At 42.1% G+C, this 27,547-nt stretch overlaps 1 protein-coding gene across 2 annotated transcripts in view; it reads right to left on the bottom strand.

Moving 5' to 3' along the window:
- Positions 1 to 27,547, bottom strand: part of slc6a17 (solute carrier family 6 member 17) — a 44,680-nt gene that overhangs the window by 10,373 nt on the left and 6,760 nt on the right. For both annotated transcript variants that reach the window (XM_061684936.1, XM_061684937.1), the window contains exons 2-7: positions 19,020 to 19,449; positions 16,944 to 17,101; positions 9,269 to 9,395; positions 7,814 to 7,995; positions 2,381 to 2,491; positions 108 to 349 (exon numbers count right to left, since the gene is read on the bottom strand). In XM_061684936.1, coding sequence (XP_061540920.1) covers positions 108 to 349; positions 2,381 to 2,491; positions 7,814 to 7,995; positions 9,269 to 9,395; positions 16,944 to 17,101; positions 19,020 to 19,320 — 1,121 coding nt within the window. In that variant the 5' untranslated portion in view covers positions 19,321 to 19,449. The remainder of the gene's footprint in view (positions 1 to 107; positions 350 to 2,380; positions 2,492 to 7,813; positions 7,996 to 9,268; positions 9,396 to 16,943; positions 17,102 to 19,019; positions 19,450 to 27,547) is intronic.

The raw sequence follows: 27,547 nt of genomic DNA, 5'->3' as shown, positions 1-27,547 counted from the left end.
AATGTTTTAAAATATGTTGCACACAAGGTATGGGTATTCACTGCATGCTCAAAATAGAAAATAAGAACAACAATTCAGAGCGGCGTATGCGACGATATAGTACTCACTCCACGACACACTTCTCATTCATGATGTTGGCCTTGAAGCCCAGGACGGCAAACACCACCAGCGTGGCCAGTATGGACGTGACGAAGTTGATCAGGGAAACGAGTGTGGCGTCGAAGTGGCAGTTGTTGTCCCGCTTGTTGTAGCTGGAGAAAGCGATGACGCCGCCGAAGCCAAGGCCCAGCGCAAAGAAGACCTGCGTGGCCGCCTCTCGCCACAACTGCGGCTCCAGCATCTTCTCCAGCTGAAGCCGACCATAACATGGCAGATTTGTCACATCTTTTCACAACATTCCACCTCCACATCACTTCATCACAAAATATATGAAACACTCAAAAAAATTTGGAGTGCAGTGAGTATCTGGAGAAAACCCACTTGAGTGCAAGGCGAGCATGCAAACTATATACAGGAAGGCGAGAGCGTCAGAACTGTGCGGCAAAAGCGGTAATCACTCGAAATAAATACTCAACTACTGAGTAACTGGTGAATAACTTCTGATTTATTTCTTTTAATCAAACCATGAACATTACGCAAAAATATGAAATGCGAAATTGGAGACATTTTGATTTGATTTCAGAAATTTTAATGAACTTTCTTGGTTTCCACTCACGAAAAGGCACAATCGGCTCACCAGGCAGAGATCATAGTCAGAGTCATTCTTTTCTCTGTTGTTTTTACCAGGTGTCGTACAAAAATGGTCACTTTATTGTGATTGTGTGTGGTTATGTGATTGCCTGGCTCTGTTTGATTGGTCAACTGTAGGCAAAGGTGACTAGGAGTTCCTTTGGATTGGTGCAACAGAGTCACGTGACAGCGCCCAAGGCGGAAGTCTCTCTGACGGGTTAGATGACCAAAACGAATAGATTGCGCAATTTAAATTGATAAAAATAAAACTAGTGAGAAGAAAGTAACGAGTAAAAAGTACTGTTTTTTTCTTAACAAAATACTCAAGTAAAAGTAAAATGTTGCATAAAACTACTCGGACAAGTACAATCTATCCAAAACGTCACCCAAGTAATCGTACTGGACTAAATGTAGCACATTATCACTCACCTCTGGCACCACACCACAAAAATGTATGTGGGGCGGGATGACGACTGGTGCATTGCATGACACAGATACACCCCTAAAACAAGCCAATTTCACCATGGCAAGAAATATGCTGTGGTATTTCGACCAAATATAACGTCTACATTAAAATGGAGGGAAAGTCATTTCTCCGAGGTTCGTTTTTACATGTGCAAAATAGCAGGGGTGTCATTCCTTTTGCTTTACCGAGACCAGCTGCGTCATTCTCATAAGAACTCACATTTACCTAGTCCAGTGGTCGGCAACCTTAAATACCCTTGAGACATTCAAACCCATTTCAGACAGAAGAGAAAACACGGGAGCCACAAAACGCTTTTGACATCTAAAATGAAGACTGTTTATCTTTTCCTTAAAATATATATATATATATTTCTGCATGCAACAAAAATATTTGCAACTATGGGGAAAAAAGACGCTCGGTTGAAGTTTACTTTCAAATACAATACTAAATGTTTAAATGAGTCCTCCTAGTATTTTTGAAATAAAAACCAGAACAAACCCAAAGTACAGTTTTATCACTTGTACTGCAGTGTGAACCTAAAGTGCACAGCAACTGCACATTAGCGCTTTAAAATGCATAGAAATATATACATAGACACCGCCTTGAGTGGGGTGGCTCTTTCCGTGCGATATGGCAGTGCGTCCGCCATATTGGATGTGGCCATCGTATTAGCCACAAAATCTGCAAATTATATGGTGTTAGAATGGCCGAATACAATCTAAAGTAATGGTTCAGTCTTAATCCCACGGGTTGTAGCTTTGAGTGTAAAACAGTAGATACAGCTCCAAGCAGCAAATGAATGAGGCATCTTACAGATCGCTTCACTTTGCCACATCCAATATGGCCGCGGTGTCAACGTACGACTCGGCACTCAAGGCAGGCTTTATATATATATATATGTGCTGTACGGTTCTTGCCGGCGGCTGTCGCAAATCAGTGGTTATGACACATACTTTGAGCAAATTAATACTCTACAGTAATCTTCAAATTTAGAAATATATATATTTTTTTTAAAAACAAATTACAATAAAAATTAACTGCTCATGATTTAATTTCCAAAGCCACTGGGAGACCCACATGTTTCTCTGGAGCCACGACTCGCTGACGCCTGACCTGGTCAATTGAATGACTTGCCTCCTGCACTACAATGCCGTCACTTTGACTGGCCCACAGTTGGCCTCTCACCTTTGGGGTGAACATGTGCACGATGCCGTCCACCGCGCCCCTCAGCAGCAAACCTCTCACCAGGAAGCAGAAGAGGACCACATACGGGAACAGAGAGCTGAAGTACATCACCTGAAGGAGACACGGAGGACATCGTGCATGGCGTTGCCATGAATACGCAAGGCTCACAAACGCAAACACACACACATAGAAACACACACGGTGACTGAATGGTGTAATTGCGCACTCCGTTCTTTGATCCCGCACAATGAGCAATTACATTATCAAGAGTCCTGTATTGTTATATTCTATCTTTTTGTATTTGTTGCAAATCTTCTACACAAAGTACCACCTCAAAGAATACTTGGCTCTCGAAGCAGCACCATAATAACCAACTTTAGAAAACAATAGTAGGAGGCTGAAGTGGTCATCAAAAACGAGGAAAAGGTTTTATTCTTAAAAAGAACATTTATTATTATTTTTTATTATTAGTTACTTTACATCAAGCACAGTTTGAACATTAATACTGCTGATGTACGTAACTATGAAAATGTAAGAAACTAAGTAAATAATGATTTAATCAAAATGTGTTGCACTTAAAATTTGACAAAAATTGTACCTAAGTAAATGTTTGCAAACATACATTCCTAAAAAATTAAATGCACATGTACTGTACTAAAAAAGTTAAATACAACTGAACTGTACCGAACAAATGTTCCGTAGTACATTTAAAAAAAAAAAAGGTTTAAGCCACTGTAACATGCAAAGTTTAGTTAAGTCAGTGATTTTTTTCCACCCACTTACAACTAGAGAAAGCAACATTCATTTTTTCATTCATTTACCTTAAAAAATATAATTGATTTGTTTTAAATGTGATGGTGTCAAAAATATTACTAAAATAAACATTTCCTAATTATTCTTAATTGTATTTATTTAATTACTTTATAAAAAATAATATTACTTTATTAGCAATAACTTTTTGGTAGTAAAATTAAAAATGATACATTTTGAATTTAAATAATTGGTTAATTATGTATAGTTAATTTGACAATACAGTTATGAAAAGAGCATAAATTATAATTTTCTTTTTAAAATAAAACTATTTTACATATCTAACATGAACATTTTAACTTTTTATCACGTCATCTACAAATGAACTGGCCCATCTGTGCTGTGCTGATGATGATGATAAGCTGATGTTCTTTAAAAAGTAATTATGATGGGTCTCTCTGGATGCTCCACTGAGGCAAATGACTCGCTCTCCGGATGAACATGACCACACATCACATTTTCCATCTATGTCATCATCATGCATTTGCTTGATTTCATTTTGGTTAAATAGTAATACACATACACAATAACCCATCAACTGATCGATAACAGTTGTGTGTGATTAATTCATGTCATACAACCAACAAACAGAAGCAGGGGTTCAGAACATTCAGAACAAGATCCTCCTATCCCTTTATACATATATTTGTATTATTATTTTTTTCTTTATATATTACTTTAAATTCTTGTCAGATGGCTCAAGATTGGGAATAAAAAGATTAATTAACGTGAAATTTGCTCATCCCAATGAGAAATAGTAAAACGTTGAGAGCTCAATGTAATGTCAAGCTCTAAAAGCTATTTTGTTTTGATTTGCTTTTTTGCAGGAAAACATAACGGAAACTCATGACTAAGTTACCCGATTTAGAAACCTGATTTCAACATGGCACTTAATCTAGATAGAATTTTGCATTCAAATAATAATTCCTTTGAAAAAACTGTGCAATGGCGAGAGCTAACTGAAATTCAAAGAGTCCACATTAAAGCATTGCATGTTTTTGGGTTTCTTTTTTTTAAGGGGGGGTTGCAAAAAATATGAGAGAAAGCATTACATAAAATACTACGAAAACACTTTATTCTTAATTCAAATTTGGAGACAAAAAAAGTAAAAAGCATTTCAAAAACATCCTTCCTGTGAAAAAATGTTGAGACCTCCCTGAAATTTACAGAGTCCGCATTAAAGGACTGCATGTTTTGTTCTGTTTTGGGGGGGTTGTGCGAAAACTAGGAAAGAAAGCATGACATAAACATACCACTAAAACACTTTATTTGTAATTCAAATTTGAAAAAATAAGTAAAAAGTGTTTCAAAAATAGAATTCCTATGAAAAATTATAAATCTCCTTGAAAGCTCCTTGAAACTGAAAGAGTGCATTAAAGCACTGCATGTTTTTTTTGTTTTTTTTTTGGGTGGGGGGGTGAAAATACAGGTACATGATGGGAAACCATGACTGAAACACAAGACTGAGGTACCTGATTTAGACATCCAATTTAAACAGGCCACGGAATCCAAATATATGTATTTTTGAAAGGCGTGAAACAATTATTCTTCTACAAAAGTGTGAAATTGTGATATTCTTCTTTTAATTACGGCTTGTCCCGTTTGGGGGTGCCACAGCGTGTTATCCTAGTCCATGTCAGCCTATCTCCTGCATCTTCCTCTCTAACACCAACTGCCCTCATGTCTTCCCTCACTATATCTATCAACATTCTCTTTGGTCTTCTTCGAACTCTCTTTCCTGGCAGCTCCATCCTCAGCAATCCTTCTACCAATATACTCACTATCTATCCTCTGGACGTGTCCATACGATCGAAGTCTCCTCTCTCCAGCTCTGCTTCCTGTTGTCTCTTCAGTGCCACTGTATATCATGGCTGGCCTCACCACTGTCTTATAGACTTTGCCCTTCATCCTAGCAGAGACTCTTCTGTCACATAACACACCAGACACCTTCCTCCACCCGTTCCAACCTGCTTGTACTCGTTTCTTCACCTCCTTACCACAGTCACCATTGTTCTGGACTATTGACCCCAAGTATTTCAAGTCCTCCACCCTCGTTATCTCCTCTCCCTGTAGCCTCACTCTTTTCCCTCCACCCCTCTCATCCATGCACATATATTTTGTCTTACTTCGGCTAATCTTCATTACGCACCTTTCCGGTGCATGCCTCCACCTTTCTAACTGTTCCTCTAGCTGCTCCCTGCTTTCACTGCAGATCACAATGTAATCTGCGAACATCATGGTCCATGGGGATTCAGGTCTAACCTAATCTCTCAGCCTCTCCATCACCACTGCAAACAGGAAGGGGCTCAGGGCTGTTCCCTGATGCAGTCCCACCTCCCCCTTAAACTCCTCTGCCATACTTACAGCACACCTCACCGTTGTTCTGCTGCCCTTATACATGTCCTGTATTATTCTAACATACCGTATTTCTCTCCCACTCCAGTCTTCCAAATGAGCTACCACAGTTCCTCTCTGGGTACTCTGTCATTGGCTTTCTCTAGAGCTACAAAGACACAATTTACCTCCTTCTGACCTTCTCTGTACTTTTCCATCAACACTCTTAAGTTAAATATAATGCATCCGTGGTACTCTTTCTCGGCGTGAAACCATACTGTTGCTTGCAAATACTCACATCGGTCCTGAGTCTAGCCTCCCCTACTCTTTCCCATAACTTCATTGTGTGGCTTATCAACTTTAATCCTCTATAGTTCCCACAGCTCTGCACATCAGCCTTGTTCTTAAAAATGGGCACCAGCACACTTTTCCTCCATTCCTCAGGCATCTTCTCACCCACTAGAATTCTGTTGAACAAGCTGGTCAAAAACTCCAGAGCCACCTCTCCTAGATGCTTCCATACCTCAACAGGAATGTCATCAGGTCCAACTGCCTTTCGATTTGTCATCCGCTTTAATGCCTTTCTCACTTCCCCCGTACTAATCATTGCCACTTCCTGGTCCACCACACTTGCCTCTTCTACTCTTCATCCTCTCTCATTTTCCTTATTCATCAACTCCTCAAAGTATTCTTTCCATCTATCCAGCACACTACTGGCACCAGTCAACACATTTCCATCTTTATCCTTAATCACTCAAACCTGGTGCACATCCTTCCCATCTCTATCCCTCTTTCTAGTCAACCTGTATAAATCTTTTTCTCCTTCTTTAGTGTCAAACCTGGCATACATTCCATCATATGCCTCTTGTTGGGCCTTTGCCACCTCTACCTTTGTCCTATGTCGCATCTCCATGTAGTCCTTTCTCCTTTCCTCAGTCCTCTCAGTGTCCCACTTCTTCTTTGCTAACATCTTTCCTTGTATGATTTCCTCTACTTTAAGGTTCCACCACCAAGTCTACCTTCTCCCCTTTCCTACCAGAAGATACACCAAGTACTCTCCTGCCTGTCTCTCTGTTCACATTAGCTGTAGTGGTCCAGTCTTCTGGAAGCTCCTCCTGTCCACCGAGAGCCAGTCTCACCTCTTCTCAAAAAGCCGCACAACACTCTTCCTTTCTCAGCTTCCACCACATGGTTCTCTGCTCTGCCTTTGTCTTCTTAATCTTCCTCCTCATCATGAGAGTCATCTTACACCCACACCATCCTATCCTGTCTAGCCACACTCTCCCCTACCACTACTTTACAGCCAGTAACCTCCTTCAGATTATATCGTCTGCACAAGATGTAATCCACCTTCTCTGTTCTTGTAGGTCACCCTATGTTCCTGCTTCCACCATCTGTCCCTCCAAGTTCCTTTCCTGGATGCCGAACTGACCCATCACTTCTTCGTCACCCCTGTTTCCTTCACCAACATGTCCATTACAATCTACACCAATCACAACTCTCTCTCTGTCTGGGATGCTCAGAACTACTTCGTCTAGCTCCTTCCAGAATTTCTCTTTCACCTCCTGTGGGGCACAACCACTAATCACATTATACATTATACAAGTTTCAGCCTCATCACTCGATCTGATACTCTTTTCACCTCCAAGAGATTCTTAGCTAACTCTTCCTTTAAAATAACCCCTACTCCATTTCTCTTCTCATCTACACCATGGTAAAATAATTTGAGCCCTGCCCCTAAACCTCTAGCCTTACTGCCGTTCCACCTGCTCTCCTGGACACATAATATAGCGACCTTTCTCGTAATCATCATGTCAACCAACTTCCGAGCTGTTCCTGTCATAGTCCCAACATTTAAAGTCCCCACATTCAGTTCTTGGCGCATTGCTTTCCTCTTCTCTTTCTGCCCAAGAACCTGCCTTCTACCTCTCCATCATCAACAAACAGTAGCTAAATTTCCACCGGCAACCTGTAGGTTCATGGCGCCAATGGCGGACATTGTTAACTCGGGCCACGACTGATCCGGTATGGAATTCTTTGGATGAATGCTTATATTTGTTTGGCAAAGTGTATCTTTGGAATTTTGTCAGAAACGAATTCAACTCATTCATTCATTTGTTTATTCAAAACACCCCTTTTGAACACCTATCTTAGAGACCCGACATAAATACCCCACTTAATCCAAATATATATATTTTTTAAGGTGTGCCCTTTGAGCCACTCAAAAGTCAGAAGAAAGTCATTTCTGGAAAAGACAGTAAGAACAAAGAATGGTGAGTAGTACCACACCTTCCCAGAGGACTGGATGCCCTTGATGACTGCCAAGCACACCAAGATCCAAGCCACCAGCAGGGAGAGAGTCATCTTCCAGTTGAGGCCGCCTGTGTCTTCGATGGTACTGGTGATGTTGAGCGTCTGACGGTACCAAAAGTAAGTTGTGGCCGAACTCTTCTCGCACTCCGGCTCTATGACTGCAAAGACCAAACAAAAAGCTGTGGGAACTACAGAGTTGCATCTATGTGCACCTGTCTTGCTCACTTTGAAGTTAAAAGTCTGTTACCAAAGGTATATGTGCATCTCAAAACTTGTTGCCTATTACTTTACAGTTAAAAGTCACGTTACCAAGGGACTTGTGCGTCTTTTTGCGCCTGTGTCTCTCAAAGGTTTGAGGTTAATTGTGTTTATATGTGCGCCTGTGTCTATGTGTTTATGTTAAAAGTCACATTCAAAAATAAGTTGCATGTCAGTATGCACCTGTGACTCTTTATTGTTTAAAGTCACTTCTGTCTATATGTGCACCAGTATCTCTGTTTTTAAAGTTTGAGGTCATGTTACCAAGAGAGTTATGTGTCAATATGTGCCTGTGTCTCTTTCCTTATTATTTAAGGACACCTATATCTATATGTGCACCTGTGTCTCTTTAAGAGGTTTGAAGTCATCACACCAAGGGAGTTGGGAATCTGCATGCTTCTGTGTCTCTTTTATGTTTAAAGTCAGTTGGGTCTATATGATTGTTTGTGTCTATTACTTTAATTTCAAAGTCATGTTACAGAGAGAGTTGTGCGTCTATTTGCACCTGTGTCTCTTTCTTTGATGTTAAGTCATATCATGAGGGAGTTATGCTTCTCTTTGCACCTTTGTCTCTTAATATTTAAAGTCAGTTGTGTCTATATGTCTGCATGTGTCTCTGTTATTTTATGTTAAAATTTACACAACAAAGGGAGTTGTGCGTCTGTATGTTTTAAAGTCACTTGCGTCTAAATGTGCACATCTGTCTTTGCTTTTGATGTTTGAATGTACCAAGGGATTTGTGCACACATATGCACCTGTGTCTATTTCTTTAAAGTTCAAAATCTCTTATAATAAGTGAGTCGTGCATATATATATATATATATATATATATATATACTACTATGTTTCTTTCATTAATGTTTAAAGTCAATTGTGTCTATGTATGCCTGCATCTTGGACTTTCATTTTTTAGCACTGATGAATTCATGCAAAGTTAAGAGAGCACATTGCTTTGCTGTTAGCATTAGCATTCCTAGTTTAATTTTTGTCCTTTTTAAAGTTTGTGAGAGGCATAAAACTATTTTTTAAATCTTTTCTATATGGTCTGTCTATACCGCAGAAGTTGACGAGTGGTTCTGGAATATATTCCCCGCGATCAACAGGGGTTCACTATAAATGTCTATCCATGTTTTGAATGGATCAAAAGGCGTCTTTTTGGTCTGGTGCACTCACTGGCCTGGGTACCGTTGATGTGGACCGGGCATTCGGCCCACGGGAGTGGGTACTGGAAGGACTGGAAGAAGTAGAAGATGCTCCATCCGATGATCACGTTGTAGTAGAGGCCCACGAAGCCGCAAACCTGCCGTAAAGAAGACAGCAGCTCGTTTGTGCCAAGGGCCACCAATAAACAAATGTGATCATGTGATTTCATTTCTTTATCTTAAGCCTTGTCTCCACTTAGCAAAAAATTGTTTGCAGACATTGAGAAAATCTGTGTTTGGTGGTGTTTGCCACAAAGAGTTCGCACAGGTTTGTTAATGTGGAGGCGTTACCAAACACCAGCAAACAGACTTGTTTTGAATTGTTTGGAGATATTAATTCTTTGAAACATTTGCTGGAGTTTAGCAAACCACAGCCAATCAGAGAAGAGGTGGTGATCATGTGATTCACTTGCTAGCCAAAATGGCAGCTTCCAAGGGCAAGGAAAGAAGTTGGGCATTTGAAGAAATACAAACCTTAATTGAAGAACATGAGAAGCATCCTTGTCTTTACAACACAACAATGAAAGATTATAAGGACAAGGACAAGAAGGTGGCACCATTGATCCAGATAGCAAGTGTGCTTGGACCAGATTTTACAGGTAGGTACAAGTAGCCACAATGCACACATGCAATACACAATGTAGACCTCCACACATGGTGAAGGGCTTTCTCTCCCCCGGTCCCCAAACTCAGGATGGTCACCCATCCATCCATCCATTTTCTGAGCCGCTTCTCCTCACTCAGGTCGCGGGCGTGCTGGAGCCTATCCCAGCTGTCATCGGGCAGGAGGCGGGGTACACCCTGAACTGGTTGCCAGCCAATCGCAGGGCACATACAAACAAACAACCATTCGCACTCACAGTCACACCTACGGGCAATTTAAAGTCTCCAATTAATGCATGTTTTTGGGATGTGGGAGGAAACCGGAGTGCCCGGAGAAAACCCACGCAGGCACGGGGAGAACATCCACACAGTCGGGCCAGGGATTGAACCCGGGTCCTCAGAACTGTGAGGCTGACACTCTAACCAGTCGCCCACCGTGCCGCCCAGGATGGTCATGTGCGTTCCATTTTTAGGGAAAGGGGGTGCATTTTGGGATGAAAATTAGGGTGAAAATGCCTGGAATTTTTTTAAAAGGCAGACTTTGATGAGATTTCCCTGAAAAACTGAAAAAGGTCCTTTCCATTGATGCTAGTAAACAATAACGACATTCAGAAACAATTATAATTTGCTGCGGCTGCCCTGCTGATGTATTTCTTGAATTTTGCCATTGTTTCCATGAATTCGGAGGGAAAATACATTGACATTCCCTACAATTGACCCAACCACACACACACACACACACACACACACACACACACACACACATGGAAATAAGCTATTGTAAATGCAGTGAAGGTATACAAGTAAAAGTTGCATGTGTGAGAGTGGGAAGGTGTGTGTGTGTGCTTTATTAAATTTCTGTCATCAAACATGTCCTATTAAATTTTTATGGAGGATGGAGATGCTGAGCCCATGTCAGCTTAACGCTGAGTGCTAATGAATTATTGAGCTGTTTGCTCTCAGCAGTCCTGGCTGACTTGCTATTTATAGCTGCCCAATGACACGTGCCCCCCAGGCCCCACCCTGGTCAGATCTGTCTCCCTCCTGTCTGTCTGTCAGCCAGCATGGAGTCTCTTCATGATGGCCACAACCAAATAACCTCACACACAAAAAAGTTCTCACATGAACTTAAAAAGCTCATGCAAATACCTAAAAGTTCTTCTTGCTTTTTATTTTTATGTATTCTTTTTTTTCTTCTTTCTTTCCTTATGAGAGCTTTTTTTGTCTATGTGAGGTTGGGCTCCACAATATTGGAAAAACATGGCATTGCGATTGTTTTTGTTTTTTGTTTGTTTGTTTGTTTTTTAAACCTGCGATATATCGGGTGATAGAAAAGTAACTCGCTATTTTTAAATACTTGTAATTTATTTCTGAACCATACTTCTTACAAGAAATTAACATGAGACGAAAGTTTAAAATTCTATATTGGCGCCAGCATTAGACACCTAGTTTCTCAAGCTGCCTGGGAACCGCATTAACTGATTTCACAAGGAACTCTTGTGGGATGGAAGACAACTTCTCGTATTCGCCCTTCAACTTCTTCCAAAGTCGTTGGTTTCGTAGAATAGACTTGCTCCTTTAATCATGGAACATACACAAAAAAATATTACAACATGAATAAATTATAAGTATTTTAAAATAGGGAGTTACTTTTCAATCACCCTGTATATTGCGATGTGAAATAAGACAAGGTCAGTGTTAGGAAAGTTCATTTTCTACGCGAACTAGTTCAAAGTTCAATTGATCGTTCCTAAAAAGAACTATTACCCTCAAAATACTGGTATTTCATTTCCTCCATGTTGCCAGCCATTCAGTCCACACTAGTAGCCAGCTGCAGCTTTCACCCTACAATCTCAAAAACATGAGGAAAAATTTGTTGCTTCAATGGTGTTTTTTAGAATGAGGAATTAAATCAAAAACTTTTGTCCTTAATGTGCAAACACAAACATGAAACACAGTCTGACAGGAACGATGGCGAAACGATGGAGAAAAGCTTTGCAATCCTCACAGCAGCTAAATATATTAATGAAATAATCTAATCTACTCTTATATTCATTTGTCTCCCGTTCCGCTTATCCTCACTAGAGTCGCGGGCGTGCTGGAGCCCATCCCAGCTATCTCTGGTAAGAGGCGGGGAACACCCTGAACTGGTCAACAGCCAATCGCAGGGTACATATAAACAAACAACCATTCGCACACACATTCACACCTACGGGCAATTGAATAGGCCTTTCTTCCTCGAATCCCACCCATTTTAGTTTAACTGTGCATTTGCTCTCCCGTGTTCTTCAGAGACGGGGAGAAGCACAAAGCAACTGCAGGTTCCTCTCTTTGCAAAGATTTCATTCATATGACAAAAAACAAGATTGTTTCTTGATTTAATTCCGAAACACCCATTGCAGCAGACCCTGCTATGTGTGCTATGTGTGTACCTCAAACAAAATTTTGTGCAGCCCTCATGTGATGGTTTTTGTGTGTAAGAGAGGCTTTGTGGTATGTGTGTGTTTATGCGTGCGATAGAGTGAGAGAGAGAGAGGTGTTTTTGGTGTGTGTGGCTTTTCTTTCGAGTGAGAATGTTTTGCTGTGTGAGAGGTGTATGTGTGGTTTTTTTGGGGGGGTGGGGGGGCGGGGCAGTGAGAGGTTTTTAACGTATGAGTTTATTTTTTGCGTGAGGGAGAAGTTTTCTTGGTTGTGTGAGTGTGTACATGTTATTTTTTGGCCTCAAAAGCACTCATAGCTGTGTCCAAACAAACCCCAATCAAAAACACGTATTTAACTTTAATTTTCATTTCATTTTACCTTTGTTGAAACATATTTTTTGTCAATTTGTAGAAAAGGAATTATTGAAGGAAGGATGAATGGGCAAATGTGAATGGGCCGAGACATTCTTGACAGAAATCTGCTGCCATCTATGAGGATGATGAAAATGAAACGAGGGTGGACATTTCAGAATCAGAATCATCTTTATTTGCCAAGTATGTCCAAAAATTTGTGTCTCCGGTAGTTGGAGCCGCTCTAGTACGACAACAGACAGTCAATTGACAGAGAACACTTTTGAAACTTAATGAAATTGACAAAAAGAAAAAAACAGTCACTGAGCAATAAAGGGTTGCTAGTTGTCTGGTAATGTCGGTACATTTTTTGTTTTGTTTTGTTTTTTGACAATTGACAATTGTGCAAAAGATTCCTCTAGCACTTAGCAGTTCGAATGACTAATATTGCAATAGTCCGGTGCAATGACCATTGTGGAAAGGGCGCCGAGATTTCAGCAAGATAATGATACAAAACATACTGCCAAGGAAACTCTCAATCGGTTTCAAAGAAGTAAAGTAAAGCTGCTAGAATGGCCCACCAGTTACTTTGTGTATGAAACGCGCTATACAAATAAATTTGCCTTTCCTTGCCGATATAATATTTTGAGAGCGAGCCAGAGCAATGGATAACAAAAAAATATTGTAGTTTTTAAAAAAAAAATGTAAAAACTTTAATAACAACATCCCCCCTCACCCCAATATAAAATACCAGGACCGTGATAACTGAACTGCGATATAGCTGGGGTTTCCTGTAAAATAAAGTTTTGTGGTAAAATAAAGTGCGTTGATCAAAGCGTACAAAAGTGCACTCAATGGCACCAATCACATGACCCAAGATTACTCGCTAATTGAATGGACCAATGAGATGAGTGTGCCTCCATGTACAAAACAACGTTATAGTAGCAGAGCGGAAGCAAAGGGTGTTGTTGCTGTGAGGAAGCCACTAGAGGTGCAAAAGCTACATGCTGCAACTTTCCCATCTCACCAAGGCAACCGACTGTGTTCACTAGATCCTTGTGATGTGTCACACTTCCACTGTGAGCTCAGCAGCATGTCACAATGATGAATGATGATAGGAGGCCAATTATTTCCTTCCTTATAGACACCGCAATGTGGGACTTTAAACCCCCCAAGTCAGTGCACTCTTTAGGACACTAGTTAGCAGTTAGTAAGAATGACTAAGGCCGTGTCTAAGGTTACGTTGTCACTGCAGAGCATGATGCCACATTCTGATTTTCTGTTAAATACGATCTTTTTATGTAGTCATTCACGTAACAAAAAAAAATTTAACGTCTAATGTGGATGGAATGCGTTCGTGAAGTAACACACATTTGTACAAAACACGACATCACGTGGCGCAATGCGCACAAACACGAGGCACAGTGTAGGTCTCATTCCTTCTGCATTTTTGGCAATTTCAAGAATTTTGTGCAACCAGAGCCAACATCAGTTCTAAAGCATCTTCTTATCGCCACTGACTGTTTTCTGCTCCTTCGTCCGCCATTGCTTTTGTGGCATGTCAGTTTTGTCAAATAATTTTTGACGTTCGTCTGCCTTTGATGATATATGGTCGGATGAGCGCAACCTGTGTGTCCAGATTGCACCTGCAGTGTTTTTTTTTCTATTTCCTTAAAAAAAATCTAAAGTAATTGAGCTGAATCTGCGCGTGAGAAGGATATATGGAGTGGTTGATGTACAATAAGTAGTTGTACAGAGAAGACCGCATGACTATCTTAGAAAAGTAGCCGCATCTAAAGGGACAGACTGGTAACCAAAGCTCCTTCATCAGGTTTTTGTGCAAGGCATTTTATAAGTAAAATAAATGTTATAATATAAAATGTTTGGTTCAGTTGTCTTTTTTTGTTATTTAGCAAAACATAATGGCTAGCCTGCTAGTAGACAACACTTTATTTAGCCAGTCAATCAATGTTGATTTTACTTGTCCGGATTTCCATAATGAAATGTTATTGTTGAAATGTAAAGTGAAGTAAGTAAAGTTGAGTTACTTTCTTTTTCAGTTCTTTTCGACTGACACTTCACACATTCAAACTACAGTGGTAGACAAGAAATCTAAAATTGTCATCAATTGTTAATCCATTTTCTGCCTTGGTCAAATGGCATGTAATGGTTTGTTTACTAGTGGTACCATTGGATAAAGCCCTTGGCACCCGGAAGTATATGTGGCGTCATGGTGAAATGGTCTACATGTCTGTGTAGTTAGCAGAGGTGGGTAGAGTTGCCAAATATTGTATTCAAGAGTACTGTTACTTTAAAATAATATGACTGAAGTAAAAGTAAAAAGTAGTCCACCAAATACTCAGTACGGGAAAAAAAAACACTCAAGTACTGAGTAACTAGTGAGTAACTTCTGATTTATTTTTTAAAATCAGAGCATGAATGTCAATTGGAATAAAAAGGGCTGCCAGGCACTGCTGCCTAACTGCCAAATCCCCCCCCACCCTAGACCCACCGTCTCCCAGAGATGGGTGTATGTGGTGCATTAAAAAAATGGGGATAAGTGTGTGTGATGCATTCAAATCTAGGGAAGCAGGCAGGGCGGCAGGGGCAGGGTGCCCGCGTCCGGGAAACAGCACAGACGTGCTGAAACCCGGTCCGACACCCACACCCTCCCGACCTCATACCAGTCCCCCAATGTGTGAGTGTGTGCTAAGTGAGTGATTGAGAGGCATGGCTCCTGCAGGTCGGGCCCATCAGGCAGGACAACCACCGACAAAGAGGCCTGCCCCACTTAAAACTGGTCATAAAGTCATTTGAACTCCTCATTCTGGACCACCTCAAGAGCGTCACAGGACCGCTGCTGGACCCCCTGCAGTTTGCCTACCGAGCAAAAAGGTCTGTGGATGACACAGTCAACATGGGACTGCACATCATCCTAGAACACCTCGATGGCGCAAGGGTCCTGTTCACGGACTTCAACTCTGCGTTCAACACCATCATCCCCGAACTTCTCTTCTCCAAGCTTCTCCAGCTCAGCGTCTCGCCTGCCATCTGCCAGTGGATTCACAGCTTCCTGATGGGCAGGAGACAGCAGGTGAGGTTGAGGGACACCACCTCATCCACATGCACCATCAGCACCGGGGCACCCCAAGGATGTGTCCTCTCTACACAAACTACTGCACCTCAACGCACCCGAATGGCATATTCCTTAAGTTTGCAGATAACACCACAGTCATCGGCCTCTTCAAACATGGCAATGTGTCTGCGTATTGACAGGAAGTGGAGTGGCTGGAGCTTTGGTGCGGCTGACACAACTTGGAGCTGAACACGCTCAAGACTGTAGAGATGATCTTGGACTTCAGGAAACATCCTTCACCACAGCTGCTCCTCAGGCTGTCCAGCTGCCCCGTGTCAACCGTCGAGACTTTTAAGTTCCTGGGAATTACAGTCTCTCAGGACCTGAAGTGGGAGACCAATGTCAACTCCATCCACAAAAAGGCCCAGCAGAGGATGTACTTCCTGCGGCTTCTGAGGAAGCACGGCCTGCCACAGGAGCTGTTGAGGCAGTTCTACACAGCGGTCATCAAATCAGTCCTCTCTTCATCCATCTGGTTTGGTGCTGCCACAAAAAAGGATAAACTCTGACTGCAACGGACAATTAGGACTGCCGGAAAAATCATTGCTACCCCCCCTACCCACCCTTGAGACTTGTACGTGACCAGAACTAAGACAAGAGCATGCGAAATTCTCTTGGACCCTCCACATCCTGGTCCCCACCGCTTACAGCTCCTTCCCTCAGGTAGGCGCTATCGAACAATGCATACTAAAGCCAGCAGACATTCCAACAGGTTCTTCCCTCTTGCCATTAAATTGCTGGAGACTAAATGACTCTCCATAGTGTGTTTTTATGTCAAAGTGTTTACTGTCAAAATGGCTGTCTATTGTCGTACTAGAGCGGCTCCAACTACTGGAGACAAATTCCTTGTGTGTTTTTGACATACTTGGCAATAAAGAGGATTCTGATTCTGACACACACTCGAAACATAAATAGGGAAACTCCACATCTAAGATTTAGAAGTGAATGCTTATTCACTTCTTTTTGATTAAAGGTGAAATGTCTTCAACCACCAAGAATTGTCCAGTTGCCCCCATTATCTTTTCAGCTGAGTATTTCATCGGTGATATTTTTATTCAATTAGTAGTACCTGTGAGTATTTACATACAATAATGGTGCAGCTAATATCCAGTCAATGACGGAGGTCATACAGTTACCATCAGACTAGAAACCCCAATGCCTCCCAGCTGGGGGTAGACATAGTTCCACACGCCAATGCTGCCACGTCGGATCCTCTGACCCACTGCCAGCTCCAGGAAGAACAGCGGGATGCCGATGAGGAGAAGGAGAATGAAGTAGGGCACCAGGTAGGCACCTACGACACAAGGGAGAAGAATGCAGAGTTGTTGACTTTCACTCTATGTTTAACAGTCCAGCAGAGACAGTGTGCTGTTACTCAATGGCAATGTTATTAGGAATTGCTGTTGGTTAGACTTCCAATAAATTTAAATGTTAGTCAAAGATAACACAAGTAAACACATAATGCAGTTTTTAAATGAAGGTTTTTATTATTAAGGAGAAAAGAAATTCTAAACCCACATAGCCCTGTGTGAAAAAGTGATTGCCCCCTAAACCTAATGACTGGTTGGGCCACCCTTAGCAGCAACAACTGCAATCAAACGTTTGTGATTTCTTTTTTTTTTTTTCTTTTTTTTTTGCTAGGTCAAGCAGAATGGAGGATCTGTGTCCCTTTTATGCTAGAACAGTTTTACTGTGTCACAGTGGCGTTTTTAACCTTCCGCTGCAGTTTCTTAGTATTATAATGGAAGTTTATTGAGAATCAGAGTCGATCAGAACAAAGTGTCGAGAGGGGAGAGAGAAACAAAGACAAAAGACAAAGCACTAATTGTAAACAGGATGAGAAACTTAAGTCATTACATTATCTACAACAATGAAACATTAAATATGAGTGATGCATGGGGCTGTAGTGCTACACCCTGTGAGGGAAGGACAGGACAAGATAGAACCGGACAAGGACAGGAGAAGAAGCATGCAAGACAAGGGTCGTGAACCCGGCTGTACAACTGAAGTGTGGTGGGATTGACTATGTAAATTATAAAAGTATAAAAGGACGAGAGTATGAGTGAGGGGATACACAAGCGAGTTGCATATTCATGAGTTATTTGTTGCAGTAAGTGCGTGACCCCACACCCAGTGAAAGAGTCCTAGGGGGGTGTGTCTGCGGACACATGCAAGTGAATTTACACCGTTTTACATGCACAAAGACTGACAGAAGTGTCCTGTAATTGCTGTGCCCGCAACGCAGAGGCTGAGGACCCCACCCAATCGATCGAGGGGCGATATCGGGCCCAGGGGTCTACCCGAGAGCAGCCCAGTGGACGGGACACGTCCCACACCGAGGGACCCAGGGCAGTCCGCCGCCCTGACAACTGTCCACCCAGTAGGGGCCGCACTACCGTTTGACTGTGTGCTACCCCCCACAGTCAAACGCTGAGGCAAACAAACTCACGCACCGCTCAGCTATCATCTGTCAATCAGATATCACTACTATGACCTGTAAAAAGGTTGCTACTTCATATAGGATCATTCTTATGTCGATACATACTGTAACTGCATGTTTGAGCCACGGACATATATACGCTTTAAGCCCCCAGTGGCTGGAATATATCCCACAGGGATGTTGTCGGGGGTTTTCTACGCCGTGACAACGAGCCAATCTAAAGTGGCCATGCCAGCGCAAAGTCCTATCCATACGCTGGCTTTCACGTCAGACTTTTATTTACGTTTCGCTCGGTTACGTGCACGCACTCCCGTCTGACAACGAGGAGCGCTAAAGCGGCCATGTCAGTGGACTATACAAACCGCAAATGCATTTCTGGGGTATAGGCACAGCAAGCTAGCTAACTGCATGTCGCAATTGTGACAAAGGTGCTCCAGTTCATATATAGTGGGGGTGCGTCACTAGGCATTCTTTTAGCCACACCCCCTCCAAGAAACCTGAAATGATAAAAAATAGTTTTAACACTACCTTTTTGCACATTTACAGCGATTACTGTATCTTCTAATGTGTATTCAGAAACAAGTCTCTAAAGTCAGTTTACAGGGTCTTTAATGCATTTCCCATAGGGTTTTACGATGGTAATAGTTTGGACTCTGGAAGAAAATATTACCAATGGATTTGAACTCTAGGGGCACTTTTGTTTTGAAAGTCGACCAAATGAGAGTTGGCCCACAAAACGTTCCTCTAAATCCCGGTGATTGGGTCCACTTACCTCCACCATTCTTTTGACACAGGTAGGGGAACCTCCAGACGTTCCCCAGGCCCACCGAGAAGCCCACCTGTGCCAGGATGTACTCCATCTTATTGTTCCAGGCCGGCCTCCCATCCTCAGCATCGGGGTCAGGGGAGGGCAGCAGGGCTCTTCCTGGGGCAGTGGAGCCCGGACTGAGACCCATACTCATCTGACTGCTCTTGTAGTCCATTGGGTGCTCCAGAGACAGCAGGTCAGCCACCGACTCGGTGACCGGCTCGCTGCTGTGCTCCAGCTGGGTCACTCGGGTGTTGTTTGGCATGGCTGGGCACACACGTGGGAACTCACTCTGTGGGGGGTGCGGGCAGGCGGGTGGGCAGGAGTGACGAAGAGAGGAGGCTGGGAGGCGTCTTATTGGGAGATTCAGAGGCAGCGGAAGGAAGTTGTGCTTCTGCAAAGACAAATAGCTGGAGCGTCAAGCTATGTACTGGACATCAATTTGCTTAAAAAAAAAAACAAGTAAGTGAAATATTTTTCAAAAGTGAAAGTTCATAATTTCTTCTCTCCCGACACAGCGACTATTAGCCTGTGAAGTCTACTTTGCTGTTACAATTTGCCTGTGTTCCCTAACATTTATTTCAGTGTGGAACAAAAGGCGAGTTTAATGACACAACTATAGTAGGGCCTTGAAATCCAAGTATAATTTGTTCCGTTAGCAACCTCATGACTCAAAACGTGTAATTCAAATAGAAATCTCATGATTCTATACCAGCCTCCCCCCAAAAAACTGACAAAAATGTTTGAAATCTTTTTTTAATTTACAACCCCAATTCCAATGAAGTTGGGACGTTGTGTTAAAAACAGAATACAATGATTTGAAAATCATGTTCAACCTATATTTAATTGAATACACAACAAAGACAAGATATTAAATGTTCAAACTGATAAAGTTTATTGTTTTTTGCAAATAATCATTAACTTAGAATTTTATGGCTGCAACACGTTCCAAAAAAGCTGGACATCACCTTTTCTTCTAACAGCATTCAATAAACGTTTGAAAACTGAGGACACTAATTGTTGAAGCATTGTAGATGGAATTCTTTCACATTCTTGCTTGATGTACAGCTGTTCAACATTCCGGGGTCTCCGTTGTCGTATTTTACGCTTCGTAATGCGCCACACATTTTCAATGGGAGACAGGTCTGGACTGCATGGCAGGCCAGTCAAGTACCCGCACTCTTTTACTATGAAGCCACGCTGTTGTAACACGTGCAGAATGTGGTTTGGCATTGTCTTGCTGAAAGAAGCAGGGGCGTCCATGAAAAAGACATTGCTTCGAAGGCAGCATATGTTTCGGCAAAACCTCTATGTACCTTTCAGCATGAATGGTGCCTTCGCAGATGTGTAAGTTACCCATGCCATTGGCACTAACACAGCCCCATACCATCACAGATGCTGGCTTTTGAACTTTGCGTCCATAACAGTCCGGATGGTTCTTTTCCTTTTTGCCCGGAGGACATGACGTCCACAATTTCCAAAAACAATTTGAAACGTCGACTCGTCGGACCACAGAACACTTTTCCACTTTGTATCAGTCCATGTTAGATGAGCTCGGGCCCAGAGAAGCCGGTGGGGTTTCTGGGTGTGGTTGATAAATGGCTTTTGCTTTGCATAATAGAGTTTCATGTTGCAATTACAGATGTAGCACCGAACTGTATTTACCGACATTGGTTTTCTGAAGTGTTCCTGAGCCCATGTGGGGATATCCTTTCCACATTGATGTCGGTTTTTGATGCAGTGCCGCCTGAGGGATCGAAGGTCACGGACCTTCAATGTTGGTTTTCTGCCTTGCCGCTTACATGCAGTGATTTCTCCAGATTCTCTGGGGCTTTTAATAATATTTTGGACCCGTAGATGATGAAATCCCTAAATTCCTTGCAATTGTACGTTGAGAAACATTGTCCTTAAACTGTTCCGACTATTTTCTCACGCACCTGTTCACAAAGAGGTAAACCTCACCCCATCTTTGCTTGTGAATGACTGAGGAATTCAGGGAAGCTCCTTTTATACCCAATCATGGCACCCACCTGTTCCCAATTAGCCTGTTCACCTGTGGAATGTTCTAAACAGGTGTTTGATGAGCATTCCTCAACTTTCTCAGTCTTTTTTGCCACCTGTCCCAGCTTTTTGGGAACGTGTTGCAGCCATCAAAGCCTAAGTTAATGATTATTTGCTAAAAACAATAAAGTTTATCAGTTTGAACATTAAATATCTTGTCTTTGTAGTGTATTCAATTAAATATAGGTTAAACATGATTTCCAAATCATTGTATTCTGTTTTTATTTATGTTTAACACAACGTCCCAACTTCATTGGAATTGGGGTTGTAAGAATATAGCACTCTATAATAATGTACTTTAAAAACATACAGTAATGACATAATCAAACAATATAAATGTTTTAGCTTCAAGTCAATGGACAATGTTGTGGTCCTTCTGGTTTCCGTGCCAAGGCCACTTGGAAGCAGTATAATGAAGAAAGGTGGATAAACACAGTCCTTGGAAAGCTGCAGTTATAGTAGGGCTAGTCATTTTTGGAGCAGGATAAAGAATATATGCTTGTGTGTATTGTTGTAATGTCTGCCTACATGTGTTGTCGGCACCGTTTGAGTTCAAATAGCCATCTCAAGGCACCACAATACTATACAAGACATAAAAAGTCCCTTTTCCATACTTTCTCCCCGTAAATGTGATGTAAATGTCAGTGTTGTACCCCATCATGCAAACAAAACAGTAGTGCCACTGCAGCTCCGAGTGAAGCATTTCTCTAATCCACTATTACAGCAGGCAGTTCCCAGTGGAGGTTATTATTGCAAAGGTGAGTCATGTGACAATCATGGCCAGCGGGACGTCATCCATTTGTGTGATAGCTGGTCCGAGGGGAATGTGTTGCAGCTTTGGTCAGCATTCGTTTGAAGGAGGAGCTACTAAGATTCCTGCAAACATCAGGACTTTAAAGTCTTTATTAATTGTACAGTCATGCGAATATACATAGAAGTAAACCAGGCCAATATTATTTCATTAAAAACAATCAAACATTTTTTTACAAATGATGAATGAGAAGGAGTCATGAATGTCTATTTTGTTCACAGTCACTCTACCTTTTCATCACAAGAGGCAAATACTGTATAAAGAAGCTAGCAAAGAGAGAGGTCCTTCTAAGCCCACACAGTGCTGGGTTGCAACGGATGCTGAAGGTGTGCTCCCAGTAAGGCATAGATCATGACATTAAATATAATATAACGAAAACCGACATTATGATAGATAGAAGCGCTGGGGGAAAAGTTTTCCATCATTTAAATTGTCGAAAAGTCCTCTTGACGTGCGTGAGGAAATACTTATTGTAGAGGATTGGCTGTGTGGAGTTTGCATGTTCTCCCTAGTGAGGATAAGCGGCTCAGAAGATGGTTGGATGTATTTTTGCTATTTAGACCGCCATAGTGACTGTCTAACATGGACTTAGTATAAAAGTGTCAATGTCATCTAAAAAAACACCCTTTTATGTCGTACGACTGTCCAGAAAAGGCCCCTCTGACAGCTGCTTCTGTTTGACCCAGTTTTGAATCCGCTTTGTCCATATTTGGCTAAGACCGCTCCCTTTCCTCTGATTGGTTGCCTCTGGGCGGCACGGTGACCGACTGGTTAGAGCGTCAGCCTCACAGTTCTGAGGACCCGTGTTCAATCCCCGGCCCCGCCTGTGTGGAGTTTGCATGTTCTCCCCGTGCCTGCGTGGGTTTTCTCCGGGCACTCCGGTTTCCTCCCACATCCCAAAAACATGCATTCATTGGAGACTCTAAATTGCCCGTAGGTGTGACTGTGAGTGTGACTGGTTGTTTGTTTGTATGTGCCCTGCGATTGGCTGGCAACCAGTTCAGGGTGAACCCCGCCTCCTGCCCGCTGACAGCTGGGATAGGGTCCAGCGCGCCTGCGACCCTAGTGAGGAGAAGTGGCTCAGAAAATGGATGGATGGATGGATGGATGGTTGCCTCCGTGTAGAAGACTCACTTGAGCACATCCATCCGCACCGCTTATCCTTATATTGGTTTGCGGGTGTGCTGGAGTCTATCCCAGCTATCTTTGGGCCAGAGGCGGGGTACACCCTGAACTAGTCGCCAGCCATTCACAGGTTACATATAAACAAACAACCATTCAAATGTGTTTGTTAGGTTGACAGCGCTGGTTTGGAAGCAGAAAGCAAAGGCGGAGATCTTCGCTAGTGACGTAGATAAGCTTGAGAACTTCGAATGACCTGATTTCAGGCATCTCGGCAGAAAAACATTTGGAACTCAGGAGTGCGGGGACAATTTTAATTCATATTTCACGTTTTACTGAGGCACCATAGAGAAAATATTACATCCCAAATACTAGAAAAAGTTGGTTTGGTAAACTACGTCCCCTTTAAGAGAAACTGTGACAGGTCAATTCAAAGCCAGCACACAGTGCAGTTCACCTCACAGTCGAGAGGTTCAGGTTTTGAAGATAGCTTTGTGTTGGGCCAAGGTGATGCAATGTTCCGCAATCCACAAATAGCAGGTCAGGAAATGCTCAGATTTCACTGTTGTCTTCAATCCACTATTCACGGAGAGCAGAAAGCGAAGAAACTCACACCTTGTTGACCTTGTACCACACATGTACTCAAACGCACCACACCAGTTACACATGATACAAAGTCATTTGTTCACAAAATGCTGCGCCACACCATCTGCGAACATCATCAACCCAATGGCTATGCAAACAAAAAAAGGAGGTTTATCTCAGTCCTCTACATGATTACTGGCCATCATCTTGAACTATCCTAACACTTGAACATTTGGTGCTGAAGTTACTGTAAATAATCCTGCAAAAAGAATTTTACCACCTCATTGGATAACGCGTCTATGAGTATAATTCCTGCTGCTGTTAGGTCTGTTCATATTCCCAAGCACCACCACCATTTTGTGAAATCTCACTATTTTAGCACATTTGATTAGCATTTAATACCCCCCCCCCCCTAAAAAAAAAAATATATGGTACAATATGTAAATGTATTTGATACAAAAGTGACAAGCAGACAGCAAGTAACCAATCGGTGGCTAACCTAAGAAGCTAACATTGCAGGCTAGATGTTTAGTCAGTGCTGCGTTATTAGCAATCCCACTGCGATATGATTGGCTCGGGCATCACGGGAAAGGCAGGCTATGCAGATGTAACGAGTTGACCATACAAAACATGTATCACATTAGTACAAAATAAAAGCAATTAAGTTTGTTATGGTTGGGGCTAGGGTTGGGGTTCATGTGGGTTACCATGCCATAGGATTAGGGTGGGTTAGCGTTAGTGGGAGTCAAGATATCAGAATCAGAATCAGATCAGAATCAGAAAAGAACACTTTGAGACATAAAGACGTTGACAAAAAAACTGAAGGGTTAATAGTTATCTGGTAATGCCGGTACATTATTTTTTTTTTTTGGACAATTGTACAAAGATGCAGAGTCCTCTATTACTTAGAGCAGTTTGAATGACTAATATAGCAATAGTCCGGTGCAATGACCACTGTGCAAAGGGCGCCGAGACTTCAAGGAGTGTATGCAGTTTAAAGTGACGAGTAGCGCGATAGTCTGGGACAATGTTGATTGTGCAAATGTTGCAAATACTCCACAGTCAGTGTGCAAATGGAGCAGATGCATCCCGGTCACCAGCTCTTCCAGCTCCTTACCCCAGGTGGGCGCTACCGATCAATGCAAACTAGAACGAGCAGACATTCCAACAGCTTCTTCCCTCTTGCGATCAACGTCATAAGCACCTAACCTACATTTCCATTGCAACATGCTGGCAATTTTTCTTTTTGACTTCAGTTCATCGTCACATTTCTGTGGGGCCAATTATATATTACTCATGCACTCACTGTAGTAGTCTCGCCACGCTGCACTATTTGCATAACCGTTGTTGACCAATACTGGCCACCACACTGAAGTCACTTCTTTTTTCCTTCTGGAAGTAATGCCAAGACGCAGCAGCCAATCACATTAAAGCAGCACGTGTCCTGCAGCTAATCATATTGCAGCAGGGCGTGTCCTGTCCAATGCACGAGTAGGATTCCTAATAACAAGTGTTCCTGCTTGTCACACATAAAAAACATGGATTCAAATGCACCACGACGTCACAGACAAACTAAACCAAAATTCATTTGTTCACAAAAAGCTGCTCCATACCGGCTGAGAGTCTCATCAAGCCAACTGCAATGGAACAATATAAACGTAATAATACACAATAAACATTCAGTCTTTTCATCATCAGTGACGAGCTAGCTAGTCTGCAGATAACGTAGCAGTGGGAAGTTTGGAAATATTCCAAATTGTAATTGGAATATATTGTAATTAACTGGGTATTGAGGGTAATTGAATGCAAAGGCATCACATTCAAACATATTTTGTTTTGTCATCAGCAGAAATTGATGCAAACAAGTTAGCTGTCGTTGCCTATATTGGAGGGCCTTACACTCCCTTAAGAACTAATTCCTTTTCTATTCACTCAAGCGGCGATGTGCAGTATCTGAAGCTCGCTTGTGATTCAAATTTTGGCTCGCAACACAAAACAAAACAAATTGACCAAGCAACGGCCCGTAACTCAAAAAACTCTGAAGTCACAGTTCCGCTGTACTTGCATGAAGTCTGGTTGTTTTAGTTAAGATTATGTTAAAACATATTATCCTATAGTGAGTACTCAATATATGACAAATACCAAAAATGGACCATGGACTGTTATTTAAAATAAAAAAGCACAACATATAAACACACAGTATTAACAGAAATTTACAAAATCCAATTTATAAAATCCTCTCTCTGATCCTCTCCCGTTCTGTTCTAATAGTAGAGGATGTTAGTGGGCTTACAGTCAGTAGCAATTTGTCTTTAATATTAAAACATCCATCCATCCATCCATTTTCTGAGCCACTTCTCCTCACCAGGTTCGCAGGCGTGCTGGAGCCTATCCCAGCTGTCATCGGGCAGGAGGCGGGGTACACCCTGAACTGGTCGCCAGCCAATCGCAGGGCACATACAAACAAACAACCATTCGGACTCGCACCTACGGGCAATTTAGAGTCCCCAATTAATGCATGTTTTTGGGATGTGGGGGGAAACCAGAGTGCCCGGAGAAAACCCACGTAGGTACGGGGAGAACATGCAAACTCCACACAGGCGGGGCCGGGGATGGAACCCCGCTCCTCAGAACTGTGAGGCTGATGCTCTAACCAGTCATCCACCGTGCCGCAATATTAAAGCATGCGCATGACAAAACAGCTAGCCTGTCTTGTTCCAACTCAAACAGAGGACGGTGGTATTGTCTGACCACTCGAAAAAAAACACCATCTGACTCCTACCTAACAACATAAATATTGACCTAGCGTGTTAGTATTGAGTGATAGACGAAATGTGCCACATAACCTGGTTTAAGACAGGTAATTACACCACTTCTGCATATCACTGGAAGACGTGGAAGATAGCGTCCTCAGAGCCCAAGGAGAGGTAGGAGGGATTGGGATTGGGTGGACCAAACCATTTTTGAGGGAAGGGGGTGCTGTATTTTTGTGGTTCAAACTTATGTTTCCACCAAGTACTGCATGGTTTTAGACTTTTCTTGTTTGTTCAAAATGACATACAGTACAAGTACGTAAGCAAGTAAGTCAGTAAATAAATACATAAACAAATAAAATGATCCCTCAAGTTTTAGAGGTGCTCGGATTCAATTTAGGGGTGCTTCAGCACCTCTGAAAATGGGTTCGAAACGCCTGTGCTACTAGCCGTCATCTCCAACTAGCATGACAAGCAAACACTTAGGACAAATGTATTTGGACACCATCGAGCCTTTTCTATTTCCCAACTTCAGGGCTATTCTTTTCTCACCACTGTCGTCCATTTAGAAAGGAAAAAAAAGTAGCACACAAAAAGTTTTAAAGTTTAAAAAAAAAACAACAACACAGAGCAAATCCTTTGATGCTGGCTGAAATGACATCTATAGCGATATGAAGCAGAAGTTGTCATAAACAATGTTATTGAGCTTGTGTGTCCTCAAAGATGCCGTGAAAGGATTTGAGTCATCAGAAACACTCAGCATGGCTGCCATCAATGTGCTGCTTAAACATTACATGAAAACATTGTGAAACAATGAGGCTACTGTTCAAAAGGCTCAGATAAATATCACGGTCACAATGCATAATGCAGCTTGACTGGGGACGAGTGCTCACAGACAAATTAATGCTAGGGCACAAAGCTCCAGACTAAAGCATCTCCATGGAAGCCAGAACCGACGAACAGATGGACGTGAAATGAAGGCGTGTATTTAAAGGACCTACTGTATCAAATAGTGCGAGCATTGGCACTTATCTCATAGTTCTGGATTTTAAAAAGTTGTCTGCAGAAAAACCTCGCCCTTTTTCTTCTTTCTACGGAAGCAAGCTGTGCAACGCAATTGTCTCCTGTATATAAAGTCTGTTTTTCAGACAATAATGAGT

The sequence above is a fragment of the Phycodurus eques genome, chromosome 1, assembly GCF_024500275.1.
Source record: "Phycodurus eques isolate BA_2022a chromosome 1, UOR_Pequ_1.1, whole genome shotgun sequence".
In the NCBI taxonomy this organism is placed as follows: domain Eukaryota; kingdom Metazoa; phylum Chordata; class Actinopteri; order Syngnathiformes; family Syngnathidae; genus Phycodurus; species Phycodurus eques.
The sequence above is the reverse complement of the archived record's forward strand: the minus strand, read 5'-3'. Positions and strand labels throughout refer to the sequence as shown.